General features: G+C 44.9%; 2 protein-coding genes across 11 annotated transcripts in view; one reads left to right on the top strand and one right to left on the bottom strand.

The window, feature by feature from the left end:
* The first annotated feature begins 244 nt into the window (after positions 1 to 244).
* brca2 (BRCA2 DNA repair associated) lies at positions 245 to 21057 on the top strand. 6 transcript variants are annotated; one of them, XM_077540845.1, is made up of 29 exons: positions 246 to 341; positions 873 to 977; positions 4897 to 5133; positions 5411 to 5471; positions 5557 to 5609; positions 6215 to 6243; positions 6339 to 6450; positions 6525 to 6580; positions 6781 to 6871; positions 7143 to 7727; positions 8191 to 11301; positions 11374 to 13374; positions 13443 to 13541; positions 13742 to 13811; positions 13886 to 14205; positions 14271 to 14455; positions 15061 to 15248; positions 15690 to 15860; positions 16019 to 16334; positions 16448 to 16603; positions 16908 to 17055; positions 17249 to 17358; positions 18000 to 18201; positions 18270 to 18436; positions 18555 to 18693; positions 18773 to 19029; positions 19107 to 19157; positions 19931 to 20059; positions 20127 to 21057. In XM_077540845.1, the coding sequence occupies exons 2-29, from the start codon at positions 944 to 946 to the stop codon at positions 20508 to 20510; spliced, it is 9462 nt and encodes a 3153-aa protein (XP_077396971.1). In that variant the 5' UTR covers positions 246 to 341; positions 873 to 943; the 3' UTR covers positions 20511 to 21057. The 6 variants fall into 6 exon arrangements, 4 of the variants coding, with proteins under 4 accessions (XP_077396971.1, XP_077396969.1, XP_077396968.1 ...); XR_013287862.1 differs by having other exon boundaries at positions 245 to 341; positions 8191 to 13374; positions 19906 to 20059; positions 20127 to 20273; XM_077540843.1 differs by having other exon boundaries at positions 8191 to 13359.
* The window catches only part of nbeab (neurobeachin b), a 216993-nt gene continuing 215396 nt past the window's right edge, over positions 20538 to 22134 (bottom strand). For all 5 annotated transcript variants that reach the window (XM_077540847.1, XM_077540848.1, XM_077540849.1 and 2 more), the window contains one exon: positions 20538 to 21438. In XM_077540847.1, coding sequence (XP_077396973.1) covers positions 21348 to 21438 — 91 coding nt within the window. In that variant the 3' untranslated portion in view covers positions 20538 to 21347. The remainder of the gene's footprint in view (positions 21439 to 22134) is intronic.

The following is a 22134-nucleotide window of genomic DNA, read 5'->3' as shown; positions in this document are numbered from 1 at the left end:
GCGCAAACGAGGGGCACAAAGTCGGAAGCACAAGTATTTTTGACGCAGCCCACACGTCGCAAAACAAACCGGAAACAAACTGATGTGCAAAAAAACCCCAACAACAACAACAAAACAGTGTCCCCGCCTCTTCCGTGGCATATAACCCCATTACATGTAAAACGAAAATTTCCCTAACGATCAAAGTCTTATTTTGAAGGTGAGCCTTGTGGTGTTCCGGTATCCGTCAAGGAGCGCGAGGTTTGTTCGGTGATAGTAGATAGCTTTAACATTAGCGCGAAGCTTCGACACATTTCTGGCAAGTTCAGCGTGTTTTTGGCCTCCAACTTTGACACTTTACTGTATGTGAAATATTGTGTCGCTCTGAAAGTTTACCGTACGCCGTTATGGTAAAGAGAGACTAATTCAGCTCGTTTATCATGTAATAAATTACGAAGTGGACGTTTGCCGTGACCGGCACTTCGTCACTTAGCAGAGCTAATTTGCCGTGAATTGCGCGAGAATTAAAAGTACAATTTTTTTTTACAACAGCCTGTATGTTCTGACGGTTATGGTTAACGTTATGCTGATAATGCCGGCAACAGCATATGCTCTGAGCGTTAGTGTTAGGCTGGTAATGCGGATAGCAGCCTATCAGCCTATCTTCGGTGGCAAAACACAAATGAAAACTTCGTGGTGCAAACTCGGTCCCGTGATTGGCCTATCACGGCAAAATAGCTACTGCAAGTAAATTATGGGCCTTCGTCTTGCACTTCGTCTTTTTCGTAAACAATGTAAGCAAGTTTTTAGGCTCGTAAATGACGGAAGGATAATCTGTTTACGTGTGTTCCATCTCAACTGTGCTTCATTTTCTGACTAATGTCCCTCCGCAGGTGTACCGAACAGGACCAAATATTAGGGAGCCTATAAGTCTGGAGGAGTGGATTTGTTACCTTCAGGAAACATGTATGACTATTTGACAGAAGAAATTTGGAAAGGTAACACAATAAACGACTTCAGGGGCACGCAAACACAGATCTTGAATGACCACATGAACCTTTCTCTGGGATTGGAAAGGACAGTGCTCACAAAACACTGCCGATACTTATCTTCATGCTTTATGGTCATGTACTCCAGTGCTGCATTCCTGGACTAAAATCTTGGGAAAGCTCGCTGATATATTAAACTGTAGGCTTCCTTTATCTCCAAGATTGTGTTTACTAGGTGACTTAACAATAACTGAGCTACCATGTAAACAATCTCAATCTATATTTATAGCCCTTACTATTGCTAAAAAAATAATCCTTGTCAATTGGAAAAATAAACAATCTCTAAATATCGACCACTGGTTAAACTTACTAATAAATTATATCTCAATGGAAAAAAATCTCTGCCTTAAATAAAAATCAAGTATCAAGATTTAAACAAATATGGTCTATGTACATAGAATATTTTAATCTCAATTTGGCAACTTAATCCTGCCAAGATTCTGCCTGTTAACGAGAGCCACCACATCGTTACAACTTCTGTTTTCGCTGCTCCTGTATTTGGTATTTTGTATCTGATTGTTTTTATTTTTATATAGTCAGGAACCTAGTTGCTGCTAGTGGGCTCGAGCATACCACACTATACGACACTATACTCAATAACTCCTTAAGATCTATTTCTAGTGGGCACTAAGCATCAACACTTGGTGTTACTGCATGCTAATTAGTCAATTTTCTTGACGCCGTCCCCTGTGGTCGGGCGGGGGTGGTTCTGCCCCCCCCCCCCCCCGTTGTCTGCTCGGTGGCGGTTGCGTCTTGGCCGCTCCCTGGGCCCCCTGTGGGGTGCGGTGTTGGGGTGCTTCCCCTGGTGCCCGGGGCGGTGCCGTCCCGGCGAGGTCCGCTGCTCCGTGCCCGGCGGCGCGGTTCGGGGTGGGTGGGCCTCCGGTGTGCCCCGTGGTTCCCTCTCCCCTCCCCCTTCCTCCCCCCCGTCGCCTCTCCCTCCTCCCGCCCATCCTCCTCTGCCTCCCGGTCCCTTTTCCCTTGTCGCCCTCCCTCCTCCTCTCCCCCCCCGCCCCCTGCCCTGCAGCCGCCCTTTCGCCTTCTTGTCGTCTTCTCCCCGCTCCCCCCCCCCCCCCCCCCCCCCCTTCCCTGTCTGCCCTGCGGCCCCTCCCTCTCCCTGGGCCTGGGGCTCCCTCCCCGGCCCGGGCGTCGGGCTCCGGGGGCCGGGCGAGGGTTTGGGGCCTGCCCCACTCCGGTATAACTCCTGGCGCCCCGGGCGGGCTCCGGTGGCCGGTGGGCTGTCCGGTAGCCCTGCTGCGCTGGCTGTCCGCCCATTGTGGTGCCGGGTGGATGAGGTGGGGGGCGGGTGGGGGTGCTGGGGGGCGGGCGTGCCACCTACACCCGCCGGGTTGGGTGAGGCCCCGCTGGTCGCTCCTCTTACTCACTTCACTAGCTTGCACTATACACTTTGTAAATATACACATAGGGCACACAACACATTTCTTGGTGGGGTGGGGAAGGGTGGAAACACCGTCTTCACCCTTCAACTCCCCTCCAATTTTAATGCACCTCACGTCCAAGGGGAGGGGTGAGTTGGGGCGGGAAGCCATCAGAGGGGATGGACTGCAGTGCCTGGCAGCGCTGTGGTCCCCCCCATTTGTGTCCCTGCCCCACCACTTTGTCCCTCCATTCCCTTTTTTAATGCACCACACATATACATATTCATTTTTTTGGGGGGGATATGGGTGTGTCGGAGTAGGGGAAATTTTTTCCCTCTGCTCCGACTCACCTGCTCCCAATTTTAATGCACCACACGCACACACTTGTATATACACTGGGTGGGGCCACATTCACGGTGTAAGGGTAGAGCTCGCCAGTCGGCGAGCTGGCGGACTCAGTAACAGGGTTAGGTGTCACTAGTACTCTGGCGTGACGACCGGGGCCTCTCCCCACCGGGCTCGGTGTTCTGGTGTCCCGCCTTCTCCCCTGGTGCTTCCTCCTCTGCTTCCCCCCTCCCGCCGCTGTGCAAATCTCGCGCGGCTGGAGGTGGGGTGGGCACATCTTCCCTCTCTGCGCTGCTGCCCGGTGCCGGTTTCCGGGGGGGGGGGGGTTCTCGCGGGGGGCCGGGTTCGCGGGGGGGGGGGTGGCGGCCGTCGGGGGGGGGGGGGGCGGCCGTCGGGGGGGGGGGTGGCTTGTTTGGGGGGGGGTGGAGGTATGGGTGGGTGGGGGGTTGGGTGCTGGGGGTCGGGGTGTGTTCGGGGGTTTGGGGGTCGGGGGTGGTGGGGCCTGGGTCGTGGTGGATGGCGGGTTTGGGTGGGGTGCGGGGGGGTCGTGGGGGGATGGGGGCTGGGGACCGGTGGGGCGCTGTGGGGGCCCGCTGGGCCTCGTTCTGCGGCCTTGGGCTCGGGGGTGTGGGCCGGGGCTGGGGCGGGGGTGTTCCGGGTGTCTGGGTCGGCTCGCCGACCGGTGTCCGCTTGGGTGGCTTGGGGGTGGCCTTGGTGCTGCCGCGGCCTGGGGATTCCGGGGGGGGGGGTGCTCGCTTTGCTGGACCGCGGTTGACGGCTTCTTTCTTTGGTGGTGGTCCTTATGCATGCCAGATCCGTCGCACCAGCATCTACTGAAACTCAACAGAAGTACCCTCTCCCTCCCACAGCCCCTTGAATCAGTTGGTGCTGGTGTCTGTGGTTCTCACTTTGCTTTATCTATCCTTCCCTCCTTCCTCTCTTTAGTTTTTCCTCTGGTCACTTGAGATCTTAATTTATTAGAAGTATGAGGTTTCTGGGGTTGGCATAAGACTCCGGTTTTGTAACCACGCAGGAGGGGTCTTGTTGGTGCTGGACTTCACTTTGATGGATTGGATGTACTGGCTTCTATTGATCTCACTCTGCCTTATCGATCCTTCCCTCCTTCCTCTCTTTAGTTTTTCCTCTGGGCTCTTGAGATCTCGCTAAATTTGCTGGAATTTAGAGGCTTCCGGGGTTGGCGTAAGACTTTGATTTTGTAATCATGGGGAAGGCAGGAAGTGTTTGGTCGGTGCTGGATGTCACTTTGATTTACCTTTCTTTTCTCTTTATTTCTTTTTTTTTCTGACCTTTTCTCTGGTCTCCTGACCATTTAAATCTCACGACTCTGGCAAGATTCTGAAGTACCTGGTTAAGGCGAAGGGTAATGGGATATTTATAAGGTTTTAGGTGAATGAATGAGTATAAATTTATACGTATTTGCACGCACGCACACGCACGCACGCAAACGCACGCAAACGCACACACGCAAACGCACGCACGCACGCAAACGCACGCACGCAAACGCACGCAAACGCACGCACACATACACACACAAAAAAAAAAAAAAAAAAAAAAAAAGGAAAGGACAGAGGGGAGGGCCATCAGGCCACATAACAACAATTCCCTGATCAGTGACATTTATAATACAAAGTCTCATAAAATGTCATTTCCATTATGACTTAGTCCAATAATTTAAGTTAATTGTAGCTCTCATTAATTAATTAAAATGTACTAGTAATTTTTAGCATTGATACGTGTCTCTCTGTAATTAGATTTTTAAAAATTATATTAAATTTAAAAGTACATCCATCCATTATCAGAACCGCTTACTCTCAGGGACACATTAGCATTTCAAGCCATATTGGATTCCGTGTTTAAAAATAGGGTTAAAGTTAAGGTTTCAAACAAAGGACACAGCTTCAAGTTAATGTTTGAAACAAAGATTCGGGATTAAAGTTGTGTTTTTGCGTCAGGATTAAGTTTGAAATAAGGGATAGGCATTAAGATTGGGGTTTCAAGCAAGGGTTAGTTTTTCAAAGATACGTTTTCATTCCTAGGTTAGAGATTTCATTCAGGGTCAGTACTTCAGATGAGAGTTTAAAACATGCTTTTGCCGTTTTCAAATTACGGTTTTCTCTTCACGACAGAGTTGGGCCAGGTGGACCCCGATTGGTTCGAGGTGTTGACCACACGAGCGTCCTCAAAGGAAGGAAACATCTCAGATTCAGATGATCAAGAAGAAATTTGTCCCAACCAGGAGGCAAACGTCAAAACACCTTTGCGGAAAACTGCTGCACCTAATGTGGCCGAAAGTCAAACGCCTTCAACACCTCAAGTGTTCAGACCCAGCTATGTTGCGTCCCCGGAAAATGAGGACCAACAAGGTAAGGACTGATTTCCGTTTTGAAGCACACACAATAATAAAAAGAAAAGGCAAATGGCACGATGCAAATCAAATTTTGCTGTTTTTCCCCCCCCCCCCTGGGATTTGCTTGATTTTAAACGAGGATTAGGGTTTTTTTTGTATTATGTTATCACAAGCAGAAATAGTTTCAAAGAAGGTTGAAGCAATTACTGTGGATTCAAACAAGACTGCAGCTGTGCTTAGTTTTATTTGTTTATTTTAAAGTGTTAAAGATGACCATTTCTTGTCTCCTTTAGAGAATGAAATGCTGCCATGGGGCGGCAGGAGTCCGTGTTTGTTTGGGCTTTCCAAAGACACGTAAGTGAATTGAGTCTCCTTGTCTTGAGTCTCCTTCGTATTCTAATGAAATCTGTTAAACAAACGTCATGATGTCATCACCCAGGGTCCCGCTTTCAAATTATGGTGATGCACGCCCACGCACTTCCAACTGGTTTGGTCAGTTGAATTATTATTTTCTTTGTAATTGAGATTTGCTGCACTTTTATTTGTATTCTTGTGAACAGAATTGTTTCATATGTCTCACAATTTTTTATTTTTAAAATTTTTTTTTTTTAAGTAGGATTTATTAAACGTGTTTGCTGTGTAATCCAAATTCACTTTATTTGTATTCTTATTTATTTATGTATGACTTATTTTATCTCTATTTTTCACACACCACGAAAGTTTTGAATTTTATTTCGTTACTATTTATTTGCATTTTTTTTTTTTTTTTTTTTTAAACAATGTTTGATCAAAATGCACTTTTATATCTATTCTTGTTGTCAGGTTGTTTGTGTTTCTTTTTTAAAAATTTGAGTTGGTGTTTTTTAATATTGATTTTTCTACTAATACATTCTTGTATTTGTATTTAATATTGAAATATTTTTTTTACCTTACCCCACGTTTTAGTTGTATTTTATTATAATTTACTATTTTTGTGTGTGTGTGTTTTTTTCCGTGTTATCAAAAGGGGGTAAAAAAACAAAACAAAACATGTATTTTTCATATATTATTTGCTATTAGAGCTAAATCTCCTTTTAAATTATTTTTCATGTTGTCAGATCTGCTTGACACACCACAAGTGTCCCCAGTAAGTTCATTTATTCCTATTTAAATCTTACACTACCAAGTATCGACATTAGAGTGAATTTATTCTAAACCTATTTCGTGTCTGAAATGATGCAGGCCAGTTATGCCCAACACATCGCCGAAAGCCTGGGCGCCAACATTAATCCCGATATCTCGTGGACCAGCTCACTCAATACGCCACCAGCTCTGCCTTCCACCCTCATTTTATGTAAGCCACCGTTTGGTTTTCTCATTTTATACGGCAAGCTTTGCAGCCACTTTGTTGGTTTTGTCGACCTGCAGCTGAACCAGATGAAAGTCCCAGTCCGATGACATTTCCTATGGACAAGAGTGCTGTGGTGAGTTCTTGTTTCTGGTTACAATATTGTTTGATATGGTATCATACTTACATGATGATGTTTGTTTATTTATCTATTCTTCTTCTTCTTCTTCCTCTTCTTCTTCTTCTTCTTCTTCCTCTTCTTCTTCTTCTTCTTGTTATTGTTATTGTTATTGTTATTATAATAATAATAATATTTGTGGTCTTTGCTCTTCTCAGCTCGTTCGGAAGCTCTTTCCTTCTCTGTCCAACAACTCCAGAAAGGGAGTGGTGTCACCACGAAGCAACGACCCCCTTGTGGTTGTACAAGGTATTACTAATGCTGCTCATTTCACCCTTTTAAATGAATGGAAAGCCAGTAATCCACCATAAACCCCCACCTCAAAAATATTGTAATGTGTTTTTCATGAGGAAAAATAACAATCTACAAAAATAGAATGTTTTAAAAGAGAGTTTTTTTCCCCCAAAGTATTTTTTTCATTTCGCAATTGTTCAGCTTTTCACCACTCGCTCATATTTTGTGTTCTTTCTAGTCTTAACTATTTCGATTTAATATTGAAGGCTGCCTCTCCAATCAACAGACGCTGATTTGCAATCGGCTGTCCCTCATCCAATGTCCCAAAAGTCCCCACAGAGATCCCCGGAGCAAATCAGTGGCATCTGGAGACAGCAGCTCGCTGACGCCAGCGAGGACCGGGCGATCTGCAGCCCGGTGGTTAGTGTTCCTGATTGCACCGAAAACAGCCCGCCCATGTTTTTCAACAGCAGCAGTTCGCTACTGAGGAAGGTGGAGAGCGAAAGAACAAAAAGGAGGCAAGGAGTACACAACAGCAGCCCCTCGAATGTCTCAATTGAATCCAAGACATTGTTCTCTGAACAAGCGGAATCTGATCAAGAGCGACACGTAAATCCTGCAGTGGAAACTGAAGGCAACGGACTTTCACAGTGGTCACCATTGAGTTTATCAGACATTCCAGCCACCACTGTTGCAACATTGGTGGAAGACAAATGTACAACCCAAGTAGAGAGTGAATGTCACTCTGGCTATCCAGTCAAGCCGTCTTTGAACTTTGCTGGATTTACCAAGAAAAAGACCAAATTTATTTACACCATTGATAAGCAGAAGCACTCGTTGAAGAACAACTCGACCGACAACTGGACCGAAGGTATTTTGCCAAACACCTGTTGTTATGCATACAATCAATGATGTGGAATTTAAATTTTCCGCACACATTTATTAGCAATCTCTGGGACAAGCTCGTATTTGAAGGACCCTAGAATTAACCCTAAAATGGCCGCCTCAATTCATAATGGCTTACTTTTACGTTGTTTTTGTTTTACAGAGATTTTTATGAGCCTTTTTTTTTTTTTTTTTAGTGGCTGAAGTTTTATGTTGATCAAATGTCTAAACATACTGTAACATAGTTCAATTCATATTTGAAGGAAACTTGAACTTTAATTTTATTTATATTTTTTAGTATGTTATGATGATGTTTTTCTTTTTTCTTTTTTTTTTGTTTCCTAAATTTTCAAAACATTCTTGGTTCATGCTGCAGAGCCAATTACAATTTGGAGATGATTGCTTTATGTTGGACAGAAACTAACATTGTATTTTGTACTTAATTTCAGGTGAGAAGCTTCCTGTTATGCTGATGCCAAAAGCCGATGATGGCGCAGACGTTTGCAACATCAGCGATGAAAAGGAGGAGCTTCACCAACAGGAAGATGTCGCAAAAGAAAATCTGCCTGCCTTGCTTCGAGTGAACTCTCAGGATTTGGACATGTCGCAGCTTTGCCGAGCATTTGCACAAGACTTCAGTCAAATGCCCTATTCTGGTGCACCGCCGAAAATGGGTCCTCCTCCCCCTCCTCCTCGCAGCTTCTCCCCGGTGGCATGTCTGGCTGCGTTGAAAGTTGCTCGACAGAAGGCCAAAAGGCAAGTAGAGGTTCATCGTGAAGCATCTTCCAGCGAGTCTGTCGATGAGGTAGCAGCGAGCGATAGTGGCTTCCTGTCGGGTGGTGCCGACGTCTCACAAGTGGCTGTGTCCTGCATAGAGAAACTTGAACCAAGTCACAATTCCACTGTGGAGTTTACAAGTACAAAACAAAACGAGGTTTGTTTGGAGGAGATTTCAATTGGAACATTCTCTGACGCCGAGGATACAGCAAAGCACCCACAAAGGAGTTTAAAAGACTTAACCTGCCCTCTAGTTTCAGTTCAGTCAGACGATTGTGAAAGGACACAAGAGATTGTAGCAGGTTCTCTTCCCTCGACACACGTGTCAGGATTCAAAACGGCTTCTAACAAGAGTATACAAATATCTGCAGGTTGGCACCTGCAGAAAGCTGAGCCACATTTTGACGAGTCCGATAGTCAGCAGCTCATCAAATTTGTCAATGATAAGGAAATTCCCACATTGGATTCGGCTGCAAGCCATCCAGGAACTGGTTCTAAAAAGTGTCTATGGAAAGATAGTGATGAAAGTAATAGACACACAGAGGAGTCACTTCAAGGATTCTCTTGGTCCTTGAAACAAGCTGAAAATGCTCCAGAGAGTCCCAGAAACATGAACACAGGCACATGTCAGGGTGAGCAAGCCTTCAAATGTAACCGGGACACGAGGAAGGATATTCCCGCAACGTCCGCTTCTGCTCCCTGGACCCAAAACTGCGAGCAGGCCAACTACCAACTCACCGCCTCCCAGAAAGCTGATGTGAAGGAGTTATGCACCCTCCTGGAAGAAGCAGGCAGCCAGTTTGAATTCACACAATTCAGAACCCTAAAGAGTAAAGAGGGTTCCGCCCCATTGCCAAAAGCGGACAAAGACCTCAACCCTGACTTACTGTCCGGGATCGATTTTGATGACAGCTTTTGTGCAGAGGCAAATGAGAAAACGACCTCTGAGTCATGTGATCAAACTAATCTTGAAGAGCCCGGTGTCGCAAAGCAAGCCCTGCTAGCACATATAATCAAAACAGAAGAAATGATCACTGGAAGAGTTCAAACAGCTGAAGAAAGTGTTGAAAGAGTTCCCAAAAAATGTCTGAGGAAGACCAAACATTTATGTCAGGATTTAGAAGAGGCTACTCCAGCACACAAACGGAGTGTTCAAAATAGTAGGGACACACTCCATGAAAGTACCTCTCAGAATGCGGATCATTTCACTGACAGCTACAACACAGAGGAGCCACTTCAAGGCTTCTCTTCATCTGTCCAACCCAATCAAAGGACTCCAAGAAATCCTGGCAACATGATTTCATGCGCACATCAAAATGGCTTTCACCTGGCCAGTGGGAAAACGATTTTCATTTCGCCCAGAGCGTTGCAAACGGCAAATGCTGTCTTCAAAGACTGCGCTCGTGAAAACGGACAACTACTAGTCGGGATTGAGCCTTTCATGAATGCAGCATCATCATCATCTTCGGCATCCCTGAATCTTGTCTCCTCTCTCGATGGCTCTTCGGAGAGCAGTGCGGCCAAACATCGTTTGCAAGAAGACCATGGAAATAAACCAAGTGCAGAAATTAAACCCGGAAGCTCCTCATTACTCAAATGTGTTGACCATCAGCCGGGCGGGTTCCAGACAGCTGCAGGCAAACGAGTTGCCGTTTCTTCCACTGCTCTTCAGAAAGCAAAAGTGTTGCTTGATGATTGCTTTGAAGTCAAGGAACGTCAGGCCCGTTATCCACCAGCCAGAAAAAGTGAGCTCCTGACTGCTAGCGAGAAGCCTGGCTCATTTTCAGACAACTCTCTCTTTGGCAATCTCGACTCCACTTCAGAGCATCCTTCTGTTTCTGGTGTGAAGGCGTATGATGCGAAAAGAGGAAATGATACCAATGTGGAGAAGATGGATGGCTGTAACTCCCGGTTTGAAAATGAAAATGTGCAGAATTATAACAATGTGGAAAACCAGGCAAATCCGTCTTTGGATGTTGGCTCAACTTCGTTGAGTGTCTGTGGATTCTCTACTGCCACCGGGAAGAAGTTATGTGTGTCTGCAACAGCCTTGAAAAAAGCCAAACAGCTTTTGCAAGAAGACCACGGAGATGACCTGAGCTCAAAAATGAAACATGGAAGCTTCTTAGGTGTGGAACGTGTTGACCTGACAGCTAGAGGCAAAAAAGTTGCTGCTTGCTCTGCTGCTCTTACGAAGGCAAACTTCCTGCTCAAAGATTGTGATTCAGTTGAGGAACATGGATCCAGTTATTCGCCACTGAAGAAAAGTAATTTCTTGTCAGCTACCAAGGAGCCAGTGTCCTTCACAGACACGAGTGACATCGGCTTCACTTCAGAGGGGCCAGCTTTGAAGACTTGTGCCGCAAAACCAGAAACTACTACAAACGTGCACAAGATGGACTGTCCAAACACAAATTCTGCACCTTTTGTAAAAAATAAAAACTTATGGCATCAAAATAACCTGGAAAGTCATGAAAATCCATCTTTAGATGTGTCCCCAAGTGGCAGCGGATTCTGTACGGCCAGTGGGAAGAAAGTTTCAGTGTCCAATGCGGCCATGGCAAAAGCCAAACATCTTTTGCAAGAAGATCGTAAGGACCAGTCCCATAGAAAAGGAAGCTTCTTGGGAGTCGCACCAGTGAACCATCAGACAGGCGGATTCCTGACAGCTGGAGGCAAACAGGTCGTTGTTTCTTCTGCTGCGCTTAAGAATGCAAAATCCTTGCTTGATTGTGATTCAGATGAGGAACATTCGGCCTTTTGTCCACCAGTGAGAAGAAAAAGTAAGTTCCTATCTACTAGTGAAAAGTCATTTTCAGAAAATTCTTTCTTTGACAATCTCTGCTCCACTTCAGAGAGTCCAATCATGAAGCTGGATGAGGCAAAGCAAGGAAATCCTGCAAGCAAGGAGAAGTCAGATGGTTGTGTTCTCATTGGAGATACGACAAAGAAAAACACAATTTTACCCAACATGACAACGCAAGAAGCAGATTGCTACTTCAAAGACATGATAAACAGTAATGATGGAATGTCGGGAAATGAGAGTCCCTCTCTTTCTGGTCTGAAGGCTAGAAACATGGAGCTGAATGGTCAAAACTATCCCCTACAAAATAAAAACCTTCAACATCTTAACAATCGGGAAAACCATGGAAATCCGTCTTTGGATTTTGGTTCTTCTTCCCTGAGTGGTGTTGGATTCTCTACTGCCAGTGTCAACAAGGTATCCGTGTCTGCAGCGTCCATGGCAAAAGCCAAACAGCTTTTTCAAGAAGAGCACAAGGATGACGTGAGCACAAAAACGAAACACGGAAGCTTCTCGTTAGTTGAACGTGTCAAGCAGCAACCGGGCGGCTTCCAGACAGCTGCAGGCAAACGAGTTGCTGTCTCTTCCGCTGCTCTTAAGAAAGCAAAGTTCTTGCTTGATGATTGTGATTCAGCCGAGGAACATTCATCTTATTATCCACCATCAGGAAAAAGTGAGTTCCTGTCAGCCAGCGTCAAACGTGGGTCGTTTTCAGACAACTCTCTCTTTGATAAGCTCTGCTCGACTTCAGACAGCCCAGCTGTGGGGCTGGATGTCGCTAAACAAAGAAATACTACATGCAAAGAGAAGTCGGATAGTTGTTCTTCACTTGAAGGCGTGTTACAAAAAAAGACATCTTTAGCCAAAGAAATAACACAAGAAACGGATGATTATGACAAAGATGAGATGGACAGTAATGATCGGACAAATATGGTAGAAATAATGTCCAAAGTCAAATTTCGAAACGCGAATGCTGCACCATTTGTAGACGCCAAAAATGAAAGGCATCACACCAGCCTGGAGACCCGAGCAGTTTCAACTTTGGGTATTTGTTCTTCTTCTCCGAGTGGCAGCGGATTCTGTACTGCCAGTGGCAAGTATGTGTCTGTTTCTGATGAAGCGATGACAAGAGCCAAATCTCTCCTCAGCGACGTTGAGAGTGAAAACCAGAAGTTCCACCACAGCACCAGCTTACCAAATGACAAACAGGACAGTGTACAAAATGTTGCATTCCAGACGGCTGGTGGGAGAAGAGGTTCTCTTCCACCCACAGCTCTCAAGAAGTCAAATTCCTTCTTGATTGAGAGTCGTGAACACACAACAGATGTGCCCCACACATCAACATCCAGCAGTTGTGCATTTAGCACAGCAAGTGGCAAAAAAGTTCTTGTGTCTGACAATGCGATGGCAAAAGCAAAATCCCTGCTGGATGAAAGTGTTATGGACACAGATGCTAGCTCCCTATCATTTGCGGCTAAAAAAAAAGCAAATAATCTCCAGATTGAGGAACGGGCTGATGATAAAAGTGTCAAATCCAGCAAAATAAGTAATTGTGGATTCAATGCAGCCAGTGGGAAGCCTGTGTCCTTTTCCACTGAGGCCCTCCACAAAGCCAAAGCGCTATTCGATGACATTGGCCTCGATGAGGATGTCCAAACAAGTGCACAGAATATAACCTTTAATGTGCCTTCAATGTCCGGGTTTGCTCAAGGTCAAAGAGGAAAAAACCAAGCAGCTGTAGAAGAAACCACTCAGGAAAAGGGCGACATTCACGGACAGGAAATGCCAGATGTGTTTGGCGAAGAAATGAATCGGCCACCCGAAGAGGCTGCAATTGTAAATTTACAGTCGTTCGACTTGACCGACTGCACTGAAACGCAACAGTTGTTCCTGGCCCAGGAAGCGCTGGACTGCACCAAAGCTTTGCTTGAGGATGAGTCGCTCGCCGGACCTTCCATGACGATGGAAAACATGCCGCCAAACAAAGACTCTCGCGGGCCGGAAGAGGAGCAAACACATGGAAAAAGATCATCTGAAGGCAGTGAATTGGCTGGTAACGATCAGATTTTCATCTTCACTTTGAAGCATGAACTAATTGTGAAATGATCTCAACTATTCTAGGCCTGCCCCCTCCTAAAAGACGACTGCTGGACGAATTCGACAGGTCTCGCGACAGTTCGGGAGCATCAAAGTTCTGCCCGCAAACAAGTTCTCCCAATGGTAAACACCACTTTTTTTTCTGTCTAATATTTGCACATTTAATGGTTGACTTGTTTGATGGTTGACTATTCGCGGCAGGGCTCGGTCCCTGTGAAGGGAAATTTTATCTGATAATTTGGGTTAAATTATAGGAAGTTCACCCAATGTACTTTTTTTTTTTTTTTTTTTAATGTTATTTTATTGCCCATTTTATTTCTAAGGTCTAATAAAAGACAGAGCAGCATTCAAGTACAACGTTTCACTTGGCCCAAACATCACCAGGCCGCATAGGTGAACTGCCTTCGCCCTCCCTCGTACGTTCATCTAATCATCACACACATCACACCCGCTTATTCCCCAAACAGGGACGGCATGGGCTACGTAGAGGCTGTCGCATCGCCAAGGACAAACCGGCAGCCCTCACCCGTGGGGTTGACTTTTCTTCCTCCATTTTTCAAGAAAACAGATGTGCAACCAAGGAGGAGCAACACAAAAATACCATCAGCGTTTGTTCCTCCGTTCAAAAGTCAAACAGCGGCCGAGCAGAGTTCCATCAAACACTTAAACAGTAACACTAAAAAAATGACACAAAACAGTGAGGACCCTCAAACGACCAGCGCGGACCAATTTATGACCAATCACATCACCAGTCCAAGCCCACCTTTTGACAACTGTCTGATTCAAGGTAAATATTTTGGACCCTTTCAATTCTTGAAACCAGATGACTCATTGTTTTCGCTGCTTCGGCAGGTACGACGCTTGACAACGTCGAGCTGGCGCGAGACATGCAAGAGATGAGGATTAGGAAGAAGACGCGCCAGATTATACGACCTTTGCCGGGCAGCTTGTTTCAAGCTAAAACCTCTGGAGCGACCAGGATACCTTTAAAGGATGCGGTGGCTTGCAGACTTCCTGCCAAGTACACCCAGAAACAGGTGATTTTTCAAATCTTGGAAAATTATGACCCCTGTTTTACTTGGTCACATAAAATTTCATATCTATCAATCTCTTATGACTAGACTCATAAATACGTCTCAAGAAGCGGTGCTTAACAAAGTGACATTTTGGTTTGAAGCAGCCATTTTAGATTACGTTCACTTTTCCGAGCGGTTTCAGGCATAGAATGGTAGCAAAGTTTGATGAAAATTTCACAAATTTAGCCCAAAGCCACTGTCACTATCATGAGAATGTTCACAAAGAAGAAGATACAGTATGCACATGAAGTTTTCCATTTTGGCTTGAGCAATCAATATGAGTTCATTTTGGGCATTTTCATCCGCCCTATAAGGACAAACTTGTCTTTGAGTACTAATTCTGGTGTTTTTGCTGTTAAATTCTTACTTGGGAGCCCAAATAAAAGCACCAATCAGGAGCAGCTATCCTAGACAAATGGGTGACACTTGATTTGCAAAGCTTTTTTGCTAATGTTGGCAGCACATGACATGAGTTTTTTGATCAGTTCATCAGATTAGACATGAAAAAGGGGCTGTTCATTGCTACTCACAGCTTTGTGTTTGTTTTGTTGCCTTTTGTTTTAAAGCTGTATGAATATGGGGTGCATCGGCACGTGTGCAAGATCACCAGCGAGACTGCGGAGGCTTTCCGCTTTCAACTGGAGCTCTTCTTCAAAAAGGAAGCCTTTGCAGACGAAGGTGGTGTTCAACTCGCGGATGGCGGACGGCTGATTCCCTGCAGGGACGGGACGGCCGGCAAAGAGCAGTTCTATAGGTCAGCGATGAGTCAAACTCGGGTGTGCAAAATTATCAAGCAGTTCTTAACTTTAAAAGGTGCATTAATCAAATAATAAACCAATTACTCATTTCTTTTTTAGCTTTGGGCCAGTTAAAAATTATGATATAATTGTGACAAACCATCACATAAATCCAGAATTCCTGCATAACTAAATTACCAGTAAATTTAAATAACGGGTATATTATTATTTTGAGAATAAGCTTTGACTTTAATATAAAATATGCAAGATAACTTTTTTAAAGTTTATAATTTGAGTACTTTCCCCCCCACTCTTTATCTCATTATCAACACATGAAAGCTCTGTTTAATGTCAGAATTATGAGGATGTTTCCACTCTCAAACGGTTTGAGAACGGCTGTGACATTTGAAATGGACTCGAAAAACTTGATGACTTGGATGTGATCTCTCTCTTCCCAGAGCCCTGTGCGACACGCCCGGCGTGGATCCCAAATTGCTTAGTGACGAGTGGGTGTACAATCATTACAGGTGGGTTGTGTGGAAGCTGGCCTCCATGGAGAGGTCCTTCCCGGAAACCATGGGAGGCCTTTGCCTCACACCTGAGAGAGTTCTACTACAGCTAAAGTACAGGTGAGAAGGATCATTTATAGAAATTATCAAAAGTGTGCTAGTAAAAGTGTCATTTTTTTTCTCTAAACGTGAGCAAGCAATCACGGCATTTTGCTGAAACAGTTACCTTAATTTACATAATGCTGTCTCCATTCCAAGTGTCATTGTGTGTATGTCAGATATGATGTGGAGGTGGACCACAGCCGCAGGCCCGCTCTGAGGAAGATCATGGAAAAGGACGACACAGCTGCCAAAACTTTGGTTCTGTGCATGTGCGGGGTGCTGTCGCAAGGCCAGGCGGGAAGCCCGTGCGCGGTGGTGTGGCTAACCGATGGCTGGTACTCGGTGAAGGCCCAGCTGGACGAGCCCTTGAGCGGCCTGCTTCGAAAGGGTCGACTGGCCGCCGGCAGGAAGCTCGTCATCCACGGCGCTCAGCTGGTTGGCTCGCAGGATGCATGTGCGCCACTGGAGGCGCCCCAATCGCTCATGTTGAAGGTACTGTATGTATGTGCAAGGTTTTTTTTTCTTTTCTTTTTTTTTTTTTCTCTCACTTATTTTGTGGCTGTCAATGACAATGATTTTTATTTTTATTTTATTTTTTTATTCAGATTTTCGCCAACAGCTGCAGACCTGCCCGATGGGACGCCAAGCTGGGATTTTACCGAGATCCTCGGCCATTCTTGCTTCCTCTGTCGTCACTGTACAGTAACGGAGGGCCTGTCGGCTGTGTGGACGTCGTGGTGCTGAGGAGTTACCCTGTTCAGGTACTCATCTATGGCAACTATACTTTTTAACATTGCACAAATCTCCACACATCACAAATGCCACCAAATTTATGTTATTACTCATGATGATCTTGTCACAATTTACTCACAAATACATTCATTACTGTATGTACTTTTTGTCAGTTAGTGAAAGGGCATTTGCAAGCTGTTGCAAGCATAATAAGCATTTTTAATAAATCAAGTGAAATTCATTTCCCTCCGCACACTTTGATGATGGTTCACGACACCTCAGGTGATCACTGTTCATTAATTGATTGACACGTCCACACGTATGTGTATTCAGTGGATGGAGAGGAAGTCGGACGGAGGCGTGGTGTTCCGCTCGGCCCGCGCCGAAGAGAAGGAGGAGGCTCGTTACAACAGCCACAGGCAGAAGGCCATGGAGGCGCTCTATGCCAAGATACAAGAAGAGTTTGAACAGGAGGTCAAGGGTACGACTTGCATCCGTCCATTCTGCTTATTTCTATTGGGCGAGGTGGTGCTGGCCACTTTGTAACTTTTGGTTGGGGAGACATCCAATCACAGTAATAGAGAATAATACAAAAGATGAATTTTGTCAAACAAAGATTATTGGTCAAGTCAAGTCATCTTTATTTATATAAATTGGATTGTGGTAATTTGCAGACAGCAAACGTCAACTCAGAAGACGGACTGTGAGTCATCGGGATATTGCAGGTCTGCAGGACGGCCAGGAACTCTACGAGGCCGTGGGAGACGACCTCGCTGGAGTTGAGGTAACCCAAAAATAATGTGTGCATCTTTGATGCTGTCCGTTGTTAGTTAGGTAGAATAAGTAGGAAGGATGGCAAGATGGGTTGGGAAGTAGCTTTAATTGGAGAGCTTGCTTACTAAGGTTACTCGCACATGCAGGTTAAGTAAGTGGGTTAGATCAGGGTTCCCCTATTCTGGTCCTTGAAGGCCGGAGTCCTGCAGGTTTTCCATTTTTCCGCCTACCAACATACCTGATACTAAAGGTAAGGATCGTTCTCGGGCACGCTGATGTGTAGGTTAGGTACTATGGGGAGGTTAGATGGGAAGGTCGGTTAGGTGGTAGGTTCACTACTAAGACTATATGGGTAAACTTTGAAGTAGCAGTTGATGGGTGGGTAAGTATGAAGGAAGGTGAGATGAAGGGTACAAAGGTTAGATTCGTACTTAAGGGATGTAACATAGGGAGGTTATATGGGTTGGTTAGGTGTTGTAATATGTTAGATGGCTCGTTGGTTAGTTAGGTGGGTAGGTAATGGTATGTTCAATTGGTGGGCACTGGTTGTACGCTAGATGGGTTAGCTCGGTGTGCACGTAGGCAGCGAGATGCACAAGCAGTCTGTCCAATGACAGGTTTTGAGGCAGATTGTTGACTTCCTGGTTCCAGGCTGATCTGAGTGATCTGCAGCTGGAGACGCTGCAGGCTTACAGACGCTCGCTCATGGACAAGAAACAGGCGGAAATGCAGCATCGCTACCGCCGCGCTACCCAAAAACGTGCGGACGACGACCAAGCCAGCTGCCCTCAGAGAGACGTCACCCCCGTCTGGAGACTCTGCGTCGCCGACTCTTTGAATCCCACTGGTGACGGTGAGCCGCCATCTTTTCTCGTTGGTGTTTTATGTCCACTCATGTCACCTCTTTTCTGTTGGTTGAAGTTTACCAGTTGAACATTTGGCGTCCGTCCTCGGACATGCAGGCCTTATTAAAGGAAGGTTGTCGCTACAAAGTCTACAATCTGGCCACGTCGGACAGGAAGAAGCGTGGCGGCGTTGCCGCACTTCAGCTTACCGCCACCAAGAAAACTCAATTTCAAGACCTCCAGGTGAACAACATTCCTTTACGGGATTTGGCTGCTTAACGAGGGATTGGGGTGGTAGCAGGTAACTTTTCAGCGTTCACACAACTAATGAGCTCATTTTTATTTTTGGATTGTCATTCAGACTTCTCCGGAATGGTTGTCGGCGTTCTTTCAACCTCGAGTGTCGACCGACTTTGTGGCTCTTCAAAACCTGCAATTTGACCCCCCGTGCGGAGAAGTTGATCTGGCTGGATGCGTTGTCAGTGTGGTTGATGCACAAGGTCTGTGCGGTTTTCTTTCTTGACTTGTCTCAGCAGACTTTGACTTGATAGGATCTCGTGTTTTCACTCATCTGCTCAGGCCCTTCGCCTGCCTTCTACCTGGCGGACGGCAACGTGAATTTTGTGAAGGTCCGCTGTTTCAGCAGTTTGCTTCAGGCCGGCCTGGCGGACGTCGTGAAAGCCGGCGCGCTGCTGGCTCTCAGCAACCTGCAGCTGAGGGGCCAGTACACCCGGCCCACCCCCGTCGTGTACGCGGGAGACCTCACCGTCTTCTCCAGCAACCCCAAAGAAGAGCATCATCAAAAGGCCCTCGGGCACCTCAGGAACCTTCTACGGGTACGGAGCGATGCGGTTGGCGCAAGTGCACTGCATACTGTAGGCTCAATTCAGGACACATCTTGGTGCTTGGATAGGTTGGTTTGACGGGTGCTCGGAAGGATTGGATGGGGAAGATGGCTAAGCAGGTTAGTTCATTGGCTAGGATACGTTGCTTCCATGGATATGTACTGTAGACGAGATGAGTATTTAGGTGGGAATGTCGATTAGATGTTTTGGGTAGGTTGGTAAATTAGATGTTTATGTAGGTAGGTGAGGTGGAAGGAAGGATATTTAAGTAGGTGTAAAAATAATGATAATAAAGATACATTAGCTATGTTTTTTTTGTATACTAGTAGTCATACTGTAACTGTAACATACTCTTCATGTATGTTAGTGTACTGGAGTGTGAAGTTTTGTACTGGAGTGTGAAGTGTACAGCATTTGATACATTTTTCACTGCAACAAAAATTGTACACGATAGAAAATTAGAAATATATGAAATTGACAAAGGATATTGATATATTTATTGTGAGATTAAAGGGGTAGAACCTAAGTTTATACTTCTTCCTACTCCTTTTTGAACATGAACGTGTAAATGTGTTCATGGCTGCAAAACTTTATCTTTTGTTGCTTTGCTACGGTGTATATTTTGTCTTCACAAGTGTGCTTTTATTACACTTTTTGTTTTTTTTGTTAAAGGTTACAAAATAACTATTACATGGGTGTGTTTAAGTCACTAGGTAGATTAGATGAGATGGGTGGTAGGTGGGTTAGTGTCCTCCGGTGGATATGTAGCTAGGTTAGAGGGGCAGGTAGGTTAGAAGAGTAATTAGGTTATCAGTTGCGAGAGGAGGAAAATGCGTATTATGTTAATGTTATCTGCATTTTGTGTAGTTTTGTGTGCATGTGTGTATTTTAGGAACGAGAGAACTTCTTTGTGTGCTCCGAGGACAAACTTTCTCAGGTGCTCAAGTGTGATGGGTGGAGCTCCGTCTCCTCTCCCAATCTGCCTCCAAAAACTCCGCCTATGCAGCACATTAAGTTAAATGTAAGCTTTGTTTTATTTTACGCTGATGCTCACTTGCCTTGTTTCTAAATCGTGTTTCCCTCCGCAGACCGCATCTCAGCAGCCAATTAGAAGCCTGGGCTGCTTCACTCCACCCACCAGGAACCTTCAGTCTCCAGCCAATGCTTCTTCGTCGGAGAAAGACCCGAGAAGCTTGAGGAGGCGGCGGGTTGCGGACTACCTGTCTCGCATGCCGTCTCCTCCGCCATTGTTTCTCCCCCCAGGCCTGGCTGCCTCACCCTCCGTCAAGAAGACCTTCAACCCTCCTCGGAGAGCCAGCGCGCCCCACACTTTAAAAAGTGTACACACCCCAACCCTGGCGCCTGTAGCTGAAAAAAGCCCACCTGAGGAAAAGGATGACGACGAGTGGGTGGACGACAATGAGCTCGCTATGATTGACACGCAAGCCTTACGTGTCAATCATGCACTCTGACTGTTATGGAAGAGTCACAACTTTTTTCCAAAAATCTCTTTATTCTTGTTTTACAGATATTAAAAATGATCAAACTGTGGGAAAAGCAAACCCTTGCTGTTACAAGTTCAGACAGAAGGTGGCAGTAAAAGCACTTGTAAAAAAATATCAATGAAGCAATATGGCATATGAAACTGTGTAAAGCATACACATAAATTAATATAATTCAAACAAAAATATAACATACGTGACTTCAGTACTCGGCACTTTGCCACAAAATATGAATCTATTTGCATACTGGAGGTTTGTTACGATGTTATTACTGCACAGTTCCTTTTAGTTTCATATTGCTTCCAAGTGCACATGCTACTGCATGAGTTTTTTATTTTTTTCCCCCCACACAAAATGGGCAAATTTAGGCCTAGTGAGGGAAAAAAAAAATGCAAAAGACACAAACTGAATGTGTCAAAATCCAAAGTCTCTTTTTCCTAAAAAATAAAATCTTTGAAATGTTGCCTTGTACATAAACCTTGTTGATGCTGAGGGAGCAAATAAAAGTTGGATTCATTATTGTATGACTCAAATATGCAAATGTTATATGTAGGTGCAGCTTAATTCACCTACTATTGATTAAATTGACTTCAGTACATTAGACACATGAACTTCACACTGCTTGTGGTGTGAATGAACACTCTGAACACTCCGGCTTCAGGTTTACAAGTCTCGGGAACATTTGTTGCATATTTACAGATCCTGGTTTGGTTCCCAGAACTCAGGTCGACTTTTCAAGGCCACTGGGATCAGTCCTGGACGTGGTCACAGTTTTTGGTCCAGAGTATCGGAGCCCTCGGTTGTCACTCAGTACCTGTGTTGGTGCTCGTAATGCCAGCGGTTGAAGTCGATGTTGAACGCGACGATACTTCCTGAGGCCATCCCAGTGATCAGAGTCCTACAGGGCACACACACAACAAAAGAAAGAACTAAATATGCAACATGGCAGGCATGGTGAGAAAAAAAACACACGACCATGTATAGTAAGGCGTTTTTTTTTTAAAACGACCATGTATAGTAAGGCGTAAAAAAACAACAAAAAAACACGACCATGTTTAGTAAGGCGTTTTTTTTTTTTTTTAAACGACCATGCATAGTAAGGCGTAAAAAAAAAAAAAAAAAACACGACCATGTATAGTAAAGTGTTTTTTTTTTAAACGACCATGTATAGTAAGGCGTAAAAAAACAAAAAAAAACAAAAAAAACCACGACCATGTATAGTAAGGCGTTTTTTTAAAAAACGACCATGTATAGTAAGGCGTAAAAAAAACAAAAAAAAAAACACGACCATGTATAGTAAGGCGTTTTATTTTTTAAACGACCATGTATAGTAAGGCGTAAAAAAAAAAAAAACAAAGAAAAAAAAACACGACCAGGTATAGTAAGGCGTTTTTTTTTAAAACGACCATGTATAGTAAGGCGTAAAAAAAAAAAAAAAAACACGACCATGTATAGTAAAGTGTTTTTTTTTTAAACGACCATGTATAGTAAGGCGTAAAAAAACAAAAAAACACAAAAAAAACCACGACCATGTATAGGAAGGCGTTTTTTTAAAAAACGACCATGTATAGTAAGGCGTAAAAAAAACAACAAA

The sequence above is a fragment of the Festucalex cinctus genome, chromosome 13 (genome assembly GCF_051991245.1).
Source record: "Festucalex cinctus isolate MCC-2025b chromosome 13, RoL_Fcin_1.0, whole genome shotgun sequence".
Classification (NCBI taxonomy): domain Eukaryota; kingdom Metazoa; phylum Chordata; class Actinopteri; order Syngnathiformes; family Syngnathidae; genus Festucalex; species Festucalex cinctus.
This window is presented reverse-complemented; position numbering and strand designations above follow the sequence as displayed.